General features: G+C 37.2%; 1 protein-coding gene across 1 annotated transcript in view; it reads left to right on the top strand.

The window, feature by feature from the left end:
- Positions 1 to 16,137, top strand: part of LOC135464377 (uncharacterized) — a 54,958-nt gene that overhangs the window by 15,681 nt on the left and 23,140 nt on the right. Inside the window, exons 7-17 of the mRNA XM_064741802.1 lie at positions 575 to 663; positions 2,400 to 2,679; positions 3,720 to 3,778; positions 4,574 to 4,731; positions 5,116 to 5,179; positions 7,867 to 7,932; positions 9,087 to 9,251; positions 11,445 to 11,631; positions 11,947 to 12,102; positions 13,233 to 13,383; positions 15,829 to 15,898. Coding sequence (XP_064597872.1) covers positions 575 to 663; positions 2,400 to 2,679; positions 3,720 to 3,778; positions 4,574 to 4,731; positions 5,116 to 5,179; positions 7,867 to 7,932; positions 9,087 to 9,251; positions 11,445 to 11,631; positions 11,947 to 12,102; positions 13,233 to 13,383; positions 15,829 to 15,898 — 1,445 coding nt within the window. The remainder of the gene's footprint in view (positions 1 to 574; positions 664 to 2,399; positions 2,680 to 3,719; positions 3,779 to 4,573; positions 4,732 to 5,115; positions 5,180 to 7,866; positions 7,933 to 9,086; positions 9,252 to 11,444; positions 11,632 to 11,946; positions 12,103 to 13,232; positions 13,384 to 15,828; positions 15,899 to 16,137) is intronic.

The following is a 16,137-nucleotide window of genomic DNA, read 5'->3' as shown; positions in this document are numbered from 1 at the left end:
TTACTATTAAAGACTTTGCGGTATTTATTTATTTATTTATTTGATTGGTGTTTTACGCCGTGCTCAACAGTATTCCTTGCGGTATTTACCTTTCCAATCTTACAAGCTGTATAACATAATGAAACACGAACTGTATAGAGAGTACACACACAATCCACAACAGCCACGGCAGTGTGATAATTGGCAAATGGTCACACGTGATCATATGCGATAATTGGCAAATGGTCACGCCTGATAATGTGTGATAATTGACAAATGGTCACACGTGATAACGTGTGATTATTGGCAAATGGTCACACGTGATAATGTGTGATAGTTGACAAATGGTCACACGTGATAATGTGTGATAATTGGCAATTGTCACACGTAAACCATGAAATACGGCCTCTTGTCAATTTACCTCAGTTACGGTTTTATTAACCCAACTCTTAATTTGGGAAAAATATGCTAGACAACTGAAACACCGTTTATATATCCGTATACATTTATATTTGGTACTATCATTATCATTTTATTTATCGTAGAATATTTAGTAGGAGTACAATTATCATATTCTCAACTCTTCTCTCCTCAGGGGACCAGGATAAAATGACTACTTCTGGGGCGGGAATTAAGCCATCTGTTGTCATAGAAACGCTGTCTCATATATTGGAATGTTCTGTCGTAAGTATCGTCGTCATATAACTGAAAAATTGCTCAGTACGACGTTAAACTCTAAGCACTGACTCACTCTATCGTAAGTATAATTAATCCATTGTATGAAGGGGCTAATGAGATTATGTAAGTCTGATGGAAAATAGATCGATTGTCTGCTATCCCTAAAAGAGTGAAAACCATATGAGCGTTATGCTTGGTACAATAGAAGGAGGCTTATCTTGCTATTCCGTTGAAATTTTCCATTTTGTTTGGGTTGGGTTTTAAATAAATGGGCCTTCTGTATATGGGGTAGTAAAATAAATATACGATCTAAGATTTTGGCCATGATTAAGTGGCACATTTTACCTGAGTCTCTATCTTAGAAAGGTGTTATAAAATGTGTTTAAAAATTAGCCCCTATCTTAGAAAGATGTTTTAAAGTGTGTTTAAAACGTGGTCTTAATCTTAGAAAGGTGTTATAAAATGTGTTTAAAAAGTAGTCTCTATCTTAGAAAGATGTTTTAAAGTGTGTTTAAAACGTAGTCTTAATCTTAGAAAGATGGTTTAAAGTGTGTTTAAAACGTAGTCTCTATCTTAGAAAGATGTTATAAAGTGTGTTTAAATAGTAGTCTCTATCTTAGAAAGATGTTTTAAAATGTGTTTAAAAAGTAGTCTCTATTTTAGAAAGATGTTTTAAAATGTGTTTAAAAAGTAGTCTCTATTTTAGAAAGATGTTTTTAAGTGTGTTTAAAAAGTAGTCTCTATCTTAGAAAGGTGTTTTAAAGTGTGTTTAAAAAGTAGTCTCTATCTTAGGAAGATGTTTTAAAGTGTGTTTAAAAAGTAGTCTCTATCTTAGAAAGGTGTTTTAAAATGTGTTTAAAAAGTAGTCTCTATATTAGAAAGATGTTTTAAAATGTGTTTAAAAAGTAGTCTCTGTTTTAGGAAGATGTTTTAAAATGTGTTTAAAAAGTAGTCTCTATATTAGAAAGGTGTTTTAAAGTGTGTTTAAAAAGTAGTCTCTATCTTAGAAAGGTGTTTTAAAGTGTGTTTAAAAAGTAGTCTCTATCTTAGAAAGGTGTTTTGAAGTGTGTTTAAAAAGTAGTCTCTATTTTAGAAAGGTGTTTTAAAGTGTGTTTAAAAAGTAGTCTCTATATTAGAAAGGTGTTTTAAAGTGTGTTTAAAAAGTAGTCTCTAGTTTAGAAAGGTGTTATAACGTGTGTTTAAAAAGTAGTCTATCTTAGAAAGATGTTTTAAAGTGTGTTTAAAAAGTAGTCTCTATATTAGAAAGGTGTTTTAAAGTGTTCTTAGAAAGTAGTCCCTATCATAGAAAGGTGTTTTAAAGTGTGTTTAAAATGTTGGATGATATCGTACTGGAAGATGCAAGATTGGGCATCAGAAGTAATAGGGGAATCTCCGTGGCCGTGGGTTTCCTCCCAGGACTCTGCCCTGTTTACTCACACCATAATGTTGGCTTACGTCGTATAAGTCAGATATTCTTGAGTACGGCGTAAAACACCAATCAAATAAATAACCTAAAGTAACATTTTTAAGGCAATTTACCATAGATAAAAATATGTATTACTTCGAATTTTTTTACATTTTATATATGACTTCATAAGATATATTTGCATTAAAAATCTTTCGATTAAATTTTATGACGTGTTTCTATGCATGTGTATTTAAACTATCTATTTTATTGACACAGTATGTAGTATACTCCGCGTCATAATACATGAATTACATTGCAGTTTTATATATTGCAGATAGTTTCAGAAGTGTCAAGGCCAACATACACATCTGTGAACAGAACATTGAAAATACCAGGCGATACCCTTCCAGTCACCAAGGACGATATCGTTCACCGTGTTCCTGAGACCCTCAAGACCATGGTAGTTCGCCAGCTTGACAAGGTCGCATTTGCAACGGTATGCTTTCAGCGAAGCGAAGAAAAATGGCATCAGCACAAGGATGGTTTTTTGAGAGAATTATGTGCTTTCGCCTCAAGCTACTTTATTGACCTCATTGTAGTGGAGATCGTTAAAGGTGGGTCAGTTTTTGCCTTAATATTTAATAATTGAGTGATTTATTTAGTTGATGGGGAGTCTCCGTGGCTGAGGTGGTTAGCGTGCTGCCGCGGCGCAATGATCCAAGAGCCTCTCACCTCTGCATGAGTTCTACCCAGCTCATGCTGGCTTTCCCTCCGGCAGTATTCGTAGGAATGTCTGCAGTAACCTGCGGATCGTCGTGGGTTTGCCCGGGCTCTGTCCGGTTTCCTCCCACCGTAATGCTGGTCGCCGTCGTATAAGTGAAATATTCTTGAATAGGGCATAAAACACGAATCAAATAAATAAATACATAAATAAATAAACAAATATTTTGTTGGTCTTATGTACGCTACGGTCCCGGGCCCGTGTTATCAATCAAACTTAGTCATAATTTTCAAGTGCTTAAAAAGCCAAATTGAGAAAGGGAAACTACTCAAATTGTGGTAAGTACATTATTCTGCAGTGACGAATCAGTGCACAAATTTTAATCTTTCTAGAGCAAAGCATTTTATTTGTGGTTGTGTTTGAATTTTAGACTTAATGTTTTTAGACGTTTGACAAATACAGGCCCAAATCCAAAGTGGAGGATAAGTTTGAAATCAAGCCAGGATTCAATGGTTTTTGTTTAACACAGGTGACTATTTTAGAAAAAGAATGCAAATCCGTGCAGATTGGACAAAATATCAAGTTGAATATTTAGTTTTTGTTTCATTCAATTTTTTTTCATTCAAGTCCGCTCGCTGGTGGGACACACAAGCAAAATAAAATTGATGTCGCCTCCCCTCGTGGCTACCTGGGTTCCATCTCAATCGTTGCAGATTTGTACTTGTATAGTTTTACAAAGATCATTAGAAATCTAAGACAGAATTGTTATTTACCATTTAATTTTCATGGAAATGTTGAAACTCAAGATACACAAATAAATTGGTATTTCAGATTTTTCAGTTTTCCACTATTTATGAAACTAGTGTTTATGATTTTGTAGTTTTCAATACCATTTGAGAAATTCTAACTCTAACTGTTAATTATGCAAATCAGAAGAGGATTCTGGGTTTGATGAAGACCTTTGGAGTGGTTACTTTGGTGGGTCGTCAAACGTAAGTATAACTTAAGTGCATGTACTTATCATTTATGATTTAAGAGTTATGACTTACAGCTCAAAAGTTATGACTTACAGCTCAAGAGTTATGACTTGCAACGTAAGAGTTATGACTTACAACTTAAGATTTATCCCCTACAACTAAAGATTTATCACTTACAGATATACGACTTACAATTTAAGTTTTATGACTTAACAACTAAATACGTTTTTTTGTGATTTTCAGGTTTTTCAAGTCTTTCTCATCATGTATTAAACATTTCATCAGCAGTGAAAACTGCCACAGATACTCCACATTTTCCGTAAATTAGATGGTTTTTAACATATATTTTTATCCATACTTCGACATTGATAAAAGATTTGTTATGCATACCAGCAATTAAAATTAGAGTGGCCTTATGACTTTGTGACTTTTGACGTATTTGAGATATATGGGTAGTCCAATAGGTAGTTTTTCTGATGACCTGCACACCTTGCTCCTAGTAAGCCTTGTGTATGTGACCGTCATATACGTGGAATATGCGCGGCCTTCGTGGCATAGTGTAGCACAATGACCCAGGAGCCTGTCACTTCACACCCAGCTCTTCCTGGCTGCCTGTCCGGTCGTGCGTGGGAAGGCTTATCAGCAACATGCGGATGGTCGTGCTTTTCCGAAGGGCTGTGCCTAGTTTTCCTTCCACCATAATGCGGGCCGCCGTTGTATAAGTGAAATATTCTTGAGTGCGGCGTAAAACACCGATCAAATAAATGAATAAATAAATATTTGTATGTGTACCTCTTGTTTGTATTTCAGGAGACTGCCAAAGTGCTGTCATGTATTGCGGGGCGGGCAACAAACGGAGTCTTCATCTCAGAGAATTTGTTAACTCGTCTTTTGCAACACAACAACAACAACAAGTTGCTGAGAAGTCTTCTGCAAGCTGCGGGAAGACAACTGAAAGCTGTGTCACGGTAAGTGGTGAGGATTTGCTCTTATGATTTTAAACTTAATATTTAAAAGCCATTTAGTGCTGGTTCCAAAGATGTTGTTTTTTTTACATTTTATAAACAGTGAAAAAAAAAGAAAAATTACAAATTAAGATTTACGGTTGACTTTGTGCACCATATTGATTAAGCTAACGCACACTGGCGTCACAGATTCTTTTTACCTGCGTTTAGCAATTTCTGTTCTGTTGAGGTCTTGCAACAGCCCCCCCCCCCATGTGGCTTGGATTTGGCCAATGGTATCATTGAAAAAAGATTGAGTATGGTATCAGATTTTGATCAGTTAATTATACGAACATTTAAACACCGAGCAAGGAAACGCCAAAACAAATTAAACTTTTCTGATTTCAGAGTGGATGATGTCATTGCGCAAGAAGGGGTTACTTTGCAAGCCTTGGAAATTCTTGTGGAAAATGTTAGTTTAAACTTTGTTTGTTAACCAGTCAGATTTCAACGATTATGATGTGCTAGAGATCTGGGCCCAGTTGATCACACGTGTATAAAAGTTAAGCCAGGCTTAAATATTAATACCAGTCTGATCCTATAAAAAGTATTAAAAATGACACTTTAGTCTCAACTAACGTTAATACTGGGCTTAATACACTTTTGAACAAATTTGCCCAGGAATGTTGTCAAATCTGCTACACATCATCAGTAAGAAGGTAAGTGATCACCTGCAAATATTATGCTAAGCACTGTTTGCGTAGCCGAAATCTCTTAGCGCGCTCGTAGGCGGCTTCTTAAAAGTAAAGAAAATGTAAACATGGAGTAAGCTTGAGTAGAAGGCAGGGTTTGTAGTTGGATTTAAAAGCCTTGGAAAGTGTGGTGGACATAACAAAAAAATCACATAGAGATCAGACGAAACAGTGCGAAAGGTTAGTTGTAAATGTGAATAGTTGTAAATAGTTTTTTCAATTTGTAATTCTTTAGAGAGAAAAAAACACTTAACAATCACTTTTGTACGGTGGGTATTTGGTATCACATCTTGGTATATATTGACTTTGTGTAATAATGTTAAAATGAGGATGTAACACATGATTAATAAATATATTTGCACTAGAATTTGGTCTTTTCAGCTAGAAATGGTTCAATTTGATTTTCATATTTATGTTTTTGTATATTCATAAATATTATCATAATTCAGATTAAAGGCATGTGTTTTGACATCAACAACAAATTTACATTCAAGTAAGTTGATTGTACATGTGTCAGACCCTTACTACAAACGTTATTATGTAAAGACCGTGTTCACCAAGAGGTGGCCCTAAATACCCACCATACAAAAATATTTTCAAATTCCATTTTCGCTTGAAAGAAAAAAAACAAAAAAAAAAATTATGAAAGACCATATTTGCAAATAAGTTTTCATGCCCTCTCGTGTGATTTTGGCAACATTTTTATGTTTTCTTTTCCTTTAAATTTCTAGTCCTTTTAGACGTGGAAAAGCCTTCAGATGGAATGAATGAATGATTATGGCTCAACGTCACATCGGCAATATTTCAGCGCTATTGTGGCGAGCCTTGAACTTGAGACCCATTGTGGCACACATATACTGTGGGCTAGCCGATTCATAAACAGATGTAGTCTCGTATTTATCAAGCAACCTGAGAAATGAGTCATAAATTGCAAGTGATTATCCAAATTCAGATCAAGGAAGACCTGAAATTGTGGTTGGTAAATTGTTCCTCAAAGAATTAGTGTACAAAGTGTAAACTTCCTAGAGCAACACGTTTTAATTGTAGCTGTGTTGGAATTTTTGACTTACGTCTTAAGATGATTGAGCTACGATGACGTCAACACTCTATTGGAGATTTCTGTTTGGAAATTGCTTGATTAACTTCTTTGTTTTTTGTGAATATTTAGCTCATGAGGTCGTTTTATAGTGTTGAATAATTTAATGTGTATAGTGCTTTAAGTGTACATTTGAACAAATCTGGAAGTATGAAATCTATATCTGAAAATACATTTAATTTTCACTTTATTTTCATTAAATGAAGTGAAATGTGTAGTGTTCAAAGGTGGGCTTTTATGACCACATACTGACACTCAAGGTGTGTCTTTAAAACCAGCCGGGGACCTACATGATCTGGTGGTTAGTGTGCCAGCGAGGAACAAAGAACCAGAAGCCTCCCACTAATGAGGTCGCTTTGAGTTCAAGTCCCGCTCATACTGGCTTCCCATGGCCATCTGCTGGTTGAGGGGCAAACCTTCCCACATTCGGCCGTGGATTTCCTCCCAGCGTAATGCTGGCTGCCGTCATATAATTGAAATATTCTGGAGTATATACGGCGCAAAACACCAATCAGTAAATAAATATATCAATTTTATACAATTTTTTGTATAATGTAAGATTCAACACCAATCAAATAAATAAAAGAAACAAAATTGAACTTGTACAATTTTCAGATTAGGAATTTTTAAAGTGTCTGGTGGAGAAAACGTGAAAATCACATAGACTTGAAACAAAAGAGTGCGAAAAGTTAGTTGTAAATGTGGTCTTAGTTGTAAATGTGGGGAGGGGGAGGGGGGGGGGGGCTCCCTCTGTGGCTAAGTTGGTTATCGTGCTAGCGCAGCGCCATGACCCAGGAGTCTCTCACCAATGCGGTCGCTGTGAGTTCAAGTCCAGCTCATGCTGGCTTCCTCTCCGGCCGTACGTGGGAAGGTCTTCCAGCAACTTGCGGAAGGTCGTCGGTTTCCTGAGGGCTGTGCCCGGTTTTCACCCACCATAATGCTGGCCGCCGTCGTATAAGTGAAATATTCTTGAGTACGGCGTAAAACACCAATCAAATAAATAAATAAATAAATTTTTTGATTTTTTTGGCTTTGCGACAATTGACCCGGAACGTCCATCTAGGTTGATAGATGGTATACAAATGTCTGTTTCGACCCATACATCCGTGAATCTCACCATACAGTTCAAACATTTGTCGGTATTTATTAGGTGAAAAGAGCTAAAATAAATTAGTGAAGCCATTTTCATATACTGGTTTATAAATGGTCTTTCTAACTAATGCTTATTTCATATTACTGTTTCTCTTATCTCTGAGGGTTGGAAACTTATAAACTCTGCCCTGACAAAGAAAAAAAAATTGTTTTTTTCAGCCTGCGTGCGGTCATGCTCTCAAATCAGTTCTGGAAGAGGAAGTGAAGGAGGCTGCTGACACATTGGTGAGATATTTTGTGCTTGTCGTTCTCCTTGCAGCGTATGCACCGCTGTCTAAGTTTGCTTTACCTGACGACCACCAAGCACTAGCATTTTTTTGTTTTAGCATTTGGCCTCGGGATCACGAAGGTATCTTAGACTTAAGTCAAAATTCCAATCATTAGACTTGGCAAGCTCCTTTCTGTCCTTTCTTTTAGGTGAAATTTGTTTTACAATAACTTATCCAGAATTTATTCAGAGGTGAAGCAATATTTTGATCTTGTTAGATAAAAAATAACAATTTGAAAGTGATTTGAAATTTTGACTCAAGTCTAACATCGCTTCCTGATCCCGGGGCTTGGTCTGGTGCTGTTTTTGATTTGTAACAGTTTGTTCAGTGTTCAGGTTCAGTCATATTGTCAGGGTACATCCTCTCCGGCCGTACGTGGGAAGATCTTCCAGCAACCTGCGGATGGTCGTGGGTTTCCCCCGGGGTCTGCCCGGTTTCCACCCACCATAATGCTGGCCGCCTTCGTATAAGTGAAATATTCTTGAGTACGGCGTTAAACACCAATCAGATAAGTAAATAAATAGATAAATAAATAAATAATTGGGACGTCGTAAAACGCCCTTCCCGCCTGTATCAAGACGGTTCAGTGGCGTGAACTCTTGTGTTCTTTCTTTTATTTTCTCACGTTAATTTATGTATGTGTGCACATAAAACAGATATGAAGTACACCAGCACTGCAACGGCACAAAAGAAAATGTCGTGTTCTACTGCGATTAGGGATCTTCTGTGTAGCTCGTCGTCAAGTCTCCCATTAAAGATGTAAAGCATAAAGAGTAAGACCAGAGCAGCGACGTAAGTTTGATAGCTGGCAAATGGTCATACGTAACCGGCCTCAATTTAACCTCATACGTAACCGGTGTCAATTTACCTCATGCAGTTAGGGTTTCTTCTAACTGTTCATGTAAATGCATAAATAACAACAATTTACCCCCCACCCCCACCCCCCAGCACCGTGAATTAAGCAGAATAAGGTAAAATATGCAGTGATGTTAATTGCAATTTATTAGACGTCTCTGGTCTAGAATTAATTGCCTGCAGGCCTAGAAGTGGGTTGGCACACTATCTTAAACAATGCCTCACTCGCTTCTTGTCTTATTCTCTTATTTTCAGGGAAACTTCTTTGAGAACAAGTCAATCTTTGGGTCGTTGTTATCAATAACGACTGCCGGAGCAAGCCTCCGAGACCCTAATCTAAAGAACTCGCCGGCTGCTATCCCGTTCCTACAGATCCGAGGCTTCCCAAGGGTGACAGAATCAGATGTGAAGCAGTTAGAGGTCAGTATAATAACAGTTCTCTATTTCAGACTAAGTAATCTACATTACAAATTAACGGAAAGAGAAAAAGAATTAAAGATGCACAATGTAACAGGTATAATTATACAGTCCGGTATTACTTCTGAAGATAAGACTTCTTTTGCCAGTAGGCAAAGAGGCCGTAATGAATAAGTCAGATGTTTGCAATGTACATAAAACCATATTGTTAAAATGTTCAAGACTACTTTTATCTCATCGAAGGGGCGTATATGCCACAGTAGTAGCCCTACAGCTACGTCTGTAATAGAATGTTCCCGGCTTCCGACCACTATAATACTGTCGTCGTCATATGACTGAAAAATTGTTGAGTACGACGTTAAACCCCAAGCACTCACTCACTATAATACTGGCTACCGCCATACATGTGTAATTGAAATTTTCTTTAGTAAGAAAATGAACTCCAGTAAAATAAATATATAAATAAATCTGTACTAGAAAAAGATTATTGTACATAACATTTATCTCAACCTAAGAATTCTGACCCATCTGCCAAATGCGTACTACAGAGAGATTTAGAGACGTCGACTGTATATATTGGACCGTATATTCAATGAATTTTTCACGCGACCCAACACTGTTGTCGAAGGGTAACGTCGTGGCTTTGACCAGGGTTGTGCGGGAGGAAATTTGTACCACATACAGTTCAAACGTATGAAAAAAGAAAAAAAACTATATGACGTCATCAGCATGAAGGCGCGCAATCTGTATATTCCGTACGTTTGGTGCGTGTGCGCTTTATATGTTTATAGAAAAGGAAAAAGAAATTCTTCAAGTGACGTGACTGAAGGGGTGTGTCCCTACACGTGGGCGGCAATTTGCGACTTGAAAATATCAATAAACAAAGTTTCGGACGAAAACGTAGAGAAGTTTATATAACTTGTCAGCGATTTTATGATAGAAGCCCCCTGAACACTTTATTTATTTAGTTGACTGATGTTTAACGCCGTACTCAAGAATATTCCTTCTTGAGTGCGGTTCCCTGATCACCAGGAAACCCGGCACATGAATAACATGAGGTAAAGTCTTACTAACATCAAGGAAATGGAATCCGTGGAAGTAAATACGGCTAGTATTTTATTTTTTACATTACTTTACTTTGTAACATGATGCATGGGCCTGTATAGAATAGCGGGTATAGCGTGCTGGCACAGCACATTGACCCAGGATCTCACCAATGCGATTGCAGCGAATTCCAGCTCATTCTGGCTTCCTCTCTAATTGGATGTGGTAAGGTCTGCCAGCAACCTGTGGATGGTCTAGAGTTTCCCTCGGGCTCTGTCAGGTTTCAACATACCTTAGCGCTGACCGCCGTCGTGAAATTGAAATATGATTGAGTACGGTTTGTAAATTTTGCTGTGCAGTTTACTGCAAAAAGCTGGGTGTCATGTCTGGTGTCTTTGGCATAGTTTACCAGTGAACTATAGCCAGAACAGTACCTACATATTCTTGTAAATGTATCAACATTATAACAGAGTTTCAGGCAGTAAGGGTGAATATCGTTCATGAAAGGAAACTTTTGAAAATTTTCGAAATTGAAATTATTTTTCAATTGCCGTCACAGCAGATAGCCATGATTGCTTCAGCTTGATAAGATGTCTGAGTATACTAAACATATACATGTATATTGTTCAAAATCTGAAGATAAACTTGAGAAAAGATTTTTCAGTATTTTGAACTCGAATAAGAAATCTTTGTAATTAGTTGCTCCACAAGATTCGTAGTTTGCCATGTTCAGATCACCCAGATAATGCACAGCAGACAGGAGTCCACTGTTTGAGAACCAGGTGCCGCAGGCTGCGATTTGGACCTTTGGTGTAGTTTGTATTCGAGCCTGCAGTTGAGTTTTCGGGTGAATTTCAGTGTTTTTCTTCTGATATATAGGGGCTTTGTACATTTAAATAGATTACAGGAGGTTATAGTATGATAATATCCTAATTCAGTTTTGCTTCTCCTTCTGCCCCTCCCCTCCTCCCCCCTCCCCCCTTCACAAAAGAAACACTGCATTGATTTCACGAAAAGCGTACTGAAAGTAGATATTCAGCAATAAATATATTTGTATACATAGATGTAATAAATACGTAATATGGATTAGATTTAACATTTCAAATATTAATAATCTTACTTCTTTCAATTTTTCTTTGCGCAATCTTCAAGTCTGTTATCCAAGAGGCTTTTCACCGATGCCAAAATATCATCTTCAAAGCTGTCAAGAAAGTGCTGACTGCAAAAGTTTCTCGAGAAACTGGACTGTCCTGGTTAGCAGCTGTGATCATATTTAATGATATGCGAACCAGCTGGTCACCAGACCCCGATGCTCAAAATGGGATTTGCTGCTCTGACGGTGGGTAAACCGATCAAATGGTATCAATTTGATTTCAGAATTAGATGATTTGATTGGGCGAATATTTTAAGTGTCTCTAAATTTCGTATTGCTAGTTCGACTGGAAATGCATGAAGAAACCTAATATTCATCGCCTGAAAGTTTTTTTCTCATTTTTTTCATATCTGTTTTCCTTTTGCTTATATCCGTGGCCTAATCTTCGTTTTTTAGTTCCTTTTCAAAGCTTCTTTAAGTCTGTTAAGTATTGAAACAAAAGGGAAGTGTGACAGAAAGCTTGTGTCTGATTATAACAGTGACTAATATTTTATCCGGTAGGTTATATGCTGAACTTCTGCTCAGTCTTGATTGAGTTGTTCTTGCCGGCCATATACTCGAGTGATCTCCTGGCGAAAGTTGATATGACCTACCCGGCCAGTGAAGCGTGTCGCCTGAATTTGGACTTTGAAACATGTCTGGCTGGAGGACAGATTGGTAAGAAGCAGCATGAAATTCATGCCAGGTGACATCACGCATTAGAGCGGATTTTGCATATTCTTAGATAAACGTGTCAGTCCTAGTTCATTTAAATTAAACGTTGAGATCTATTTTCAACAATTTTTTATTACAAGAAATTGTTGAAAATAGATCCCAACGTTTAATGTAGTTGAACTAGTGTCAGTCCTAGCATTTCGAAGAAAATTCACATTGAGAAGGGGGATTTTGTATTATGTGAACTGTGTCTTTAAGAAGCCCAGCACAATGTTGAAATTCACAGTAGTTTTAGAAATTTTGCTGAAACCAAATATGCATAATGTTTCAAGTAAATAAACCTTCCTGTACTTTGTTAGAAAACCGGTCTTGTATTTCTTCAATCTTCTCACGTGTTTACCTTTTCATGCTTTATACGTATTTTGAGATCATTTCTCCACACAAACTGAGAAATGTTTTCTGGGAAGCCCTGATGCAGGAAAAATCACCAAACATAAAGACTTCACCACAGAGTTGTAAAAGTTTTTTGAACTTTCGTCCTTTAGGTGTGGCTAGCAGGTCTGGAAAATGTACATGTACATAGTACATGTATATAAATTTGAAACCAAATTGAAAAGTTTTCTAATCATTTGGGAAACAATTGTAGTATGTTGTCTCGTCTGAGACTACATCAACATGTACAGTCTTTTGAAAAGGTTGTTGTTGGAAATTAGTTTTGCGATTATGGATTAATTTACTTCTTTGACTTGTGTTTTACGTCATACGCAAAAATATTTCACTTATATGATGATGGTTAGCACTATGAGGGTAGTGAACCGGGCAGAGCACGGGGAAACCCTTGACCATCCACAGATTGCTGCCATACTTTAACTGACGGGAGGGGAAGCCAGTCTGAGCATGCACAGCATCCGCATGGTGGCCCTGGGTCATTGCTCTTGCGCTGGCACCCTATCTCTCGGGCCAAGGAGGCCCTCGGCTTCGATTATTGACTTGGAAAACCCTTCATGGTGTAGGGTAGGATATACATGTATACAGACCTATGTTCTAATTTGAAACACATCGATCAGAAATATGTAAAATGTTTTGTAGATAATATCTTAATTTTCTGATTGTTGTGTGAATTATGTTTTCAGTGCCACAAGGCTGCATTGAAAAGGAGATTGGGCTGTTACCCTTGACGCTTCAAGGTCGTTTCAACTTTCTAACAGAATGTTACCATTTGACACAGCGTGCTCTGAGCATTGGAGTTATCACCACTATATCACACTACAACAAACTACACAGGTATTTGGAGTTATCACCATTATATCGCACTACAACAAACTGCACAGGTATTTGGAGTTATCACCATTATATCACACTACAACAAACTACACAGGTATTTGGAGTTATCACCATTATATCACACTACAACAAACTACACAGGTATTTGGAGTTATCACCACTATATCACACTACAACAAACTACACAGGTATTTGGAGTTGTCACCAGTATATTGCACTACAACAAACTACACAGGTATTTGGAGTTATCACCAGTATATCACACTACAACAAACTACACAGGTATTTGGAGTTATCACCACTATATCACACTACAACAAACTACACAGGTATTTGGAGTTCTCACCACTATATCACACTACAACAAACTACACAGGTATTTGGAGTTATCACCACTGTATATCGCACTAAAACACACTACACAGGTATTTGGATTTATTACCAGTATATTGCACTGCAACACACTGCACAGGTATTTGGAGTTATCACCAGTATATCACACTACAACAAACTACACAGGTATTTGGAGTTATCACCACTATATCACACTACATCAAACTACACAGGTATTTGGAGTTATCACCACTATATCACACTACAACAAACTACACAGGTATTTGGAGTTATCACCACTATATCACACTACAACAAACTACACAGGTATTTGGAGTTATCACCACTGTATATCGCACTAAAACACACTACACAGGTATTTGGATTTATTACCAGTATATTGCACTGCAACACACTACACAGGTATTTGGAGTTATCACCAGTATATTGCACTACAACAAACTACACAGGTATTTGGAGTTATCACCAGTATATCGCACTAAAACACACTACACAGGTATTTGGAGTTATCACCAGTATATTGCACTGCAACAAACTGTACAGGTATTTGGAGTTATCACCAGTATATTGCACTGCAACAAACTACACAGGTATTTGGAGTTATCACCAGTATATTGCACTACAACAAACTACACAGGTATTTGGAGTTATCACCAGTATAGTGCACTACAACAAACTACACAGGTATTTGGAGTTATCACCATTATATCACACTACAACAAACTACACAGGTATTTGGAGTTATCACCACTATATCACACTACAACAAACTACACAGGTATTTGGAGTTATCACCATTATATCACACTACAACAAACTACACAGGTATTTGGAGTTATCACCAGTATAGTGCACTACAACAAACTACACAGGTATTTGGAGTTGTCACCAGTATATTGCACTACAACAAATTGACACATATTTTGGATTATCATCAGTATATCCCACTACACCAAACTACACAGGTATTTGGAGTTATCACCAGTATATCACACTACAACAAACTGCAGAGGTATTTGGAGTTATCACCACTGTATCACTCTTCAAAAACTAAACAGGTATTTGGAGTTATCACCACTATATTGCACTTCAACAAACTACACAGGTATTTGGAGTTATCACCAGTATATCGCACTACAGTAAACTGACAGGTATTTGAAGATTTCCTTGGACTGTTCAATGTAAAGAGAACATAAAAATTACAGTTCAGATGAAAGAGTTGAAAAAGTTAGTTATATACATCTGTATACATGTGTGTATTTTTCTTTGTATTTGAAAATGATTTTGTATGGTGGGTACTTGGGACCACCATGTGGTATATATTGTCTTGCATAATAATGTTCTTTTAAAATGAGGATGTAAACGCATGTTTTCAGGCAACAAATGAGTTCAACCTGAATTTATAATACCAAGACAATATACACCATATGAAATGCTTTCAAACACCCTTTTCTCCTGAAAAAATATAAAGGCCATTTGTGTGAATAACTTTTCACGCTCTGTCATCTAATTTGTGCATCATGTTTCTGCTTTCTTATCCTTCAGTTCCGCAGGTTTTTTGGTAGCAATAAACTATCAATGACATTTGTGTGGCAGTTTGCGCTGTTTGACATTCGTTGAAGACTGCTTGTCGCCCAACAATTTGTTGTGCATATCTGTACATAGTATGTGGGATTTATTTGATTGGTGTTTTACGCCATATTCAAGAATATTTCACTTATACGATGGCGGCCAGCATTATGGTGGGTGGAAAACAGGCAGAGCCCAGGGGAAACCTATGACTATCCACAGGTTGCTGAAATACCTTCCAATGTACGGCCAGAGAGGAAGCCAGAATGGGCTGGACTTGAACTCACAGCGACTGCATTGGTGAGAGGCTCCTGGGTCATTACACTTATCATGTGGGAAAGTTTTCCATTAAGTTGCCAAGGGTTAGTGGTTTACTTTGGTTTCCAGCACCCATAAAACACCCATAAAGGCTATTGTATATGTGGTACTCTTTTTCAGTCAATCAGTCAATGAAAAAGTCAATCTGTATGGTGTAAACTAAATGCGGAAGTAACCAAGTACATGATTGTATGTACATTACAGACAGTTCAGTCAGTCTCTGGAGCAAGTTCAAGGAACACCTCAAGAAGAAATCGTGAAGAATGCTCGTGTTGTAAGTTTAAATGAAACTTCTGATCTTGATTATATCCCTGTAAACATACTCCTTGTTATGTTAACATAGTTAACATAGTGTTAACATATGTTAACTATGTTAACATAACATATGTTAACATATGTTAACATAGTTAACATAGTGTTAAGTGAACCATGCCAGAATGTCTACTAAAGATAAAGAAAACATAAAACTGATACAAAGTTCAGATGAAGCAATGCAAAGAGTTAGCTGTAACT

Source organism: Liolophura sinensis, chromosome 4 (assembly GCF_032854445.1).
Source record: "Liolophura sinensis isolate JHLJ2023 chromosome 4, CUHK_Ljap_v2, whole genome shotgun sequence".
In the NCBI taxonomy this organism is placed as follows: domain Eukaryota; kingdom Metazoa; phylum Mollusca; class Polyplacophora; order Chitonida; family Chitonidae; genus Liolophura; species Liolophura sinensis.
The sequence above is the reverse complement of the archived record's forward strand: the minus strand, read 5'-3'. Positions and strand labels throughout refer to the sequence as shown.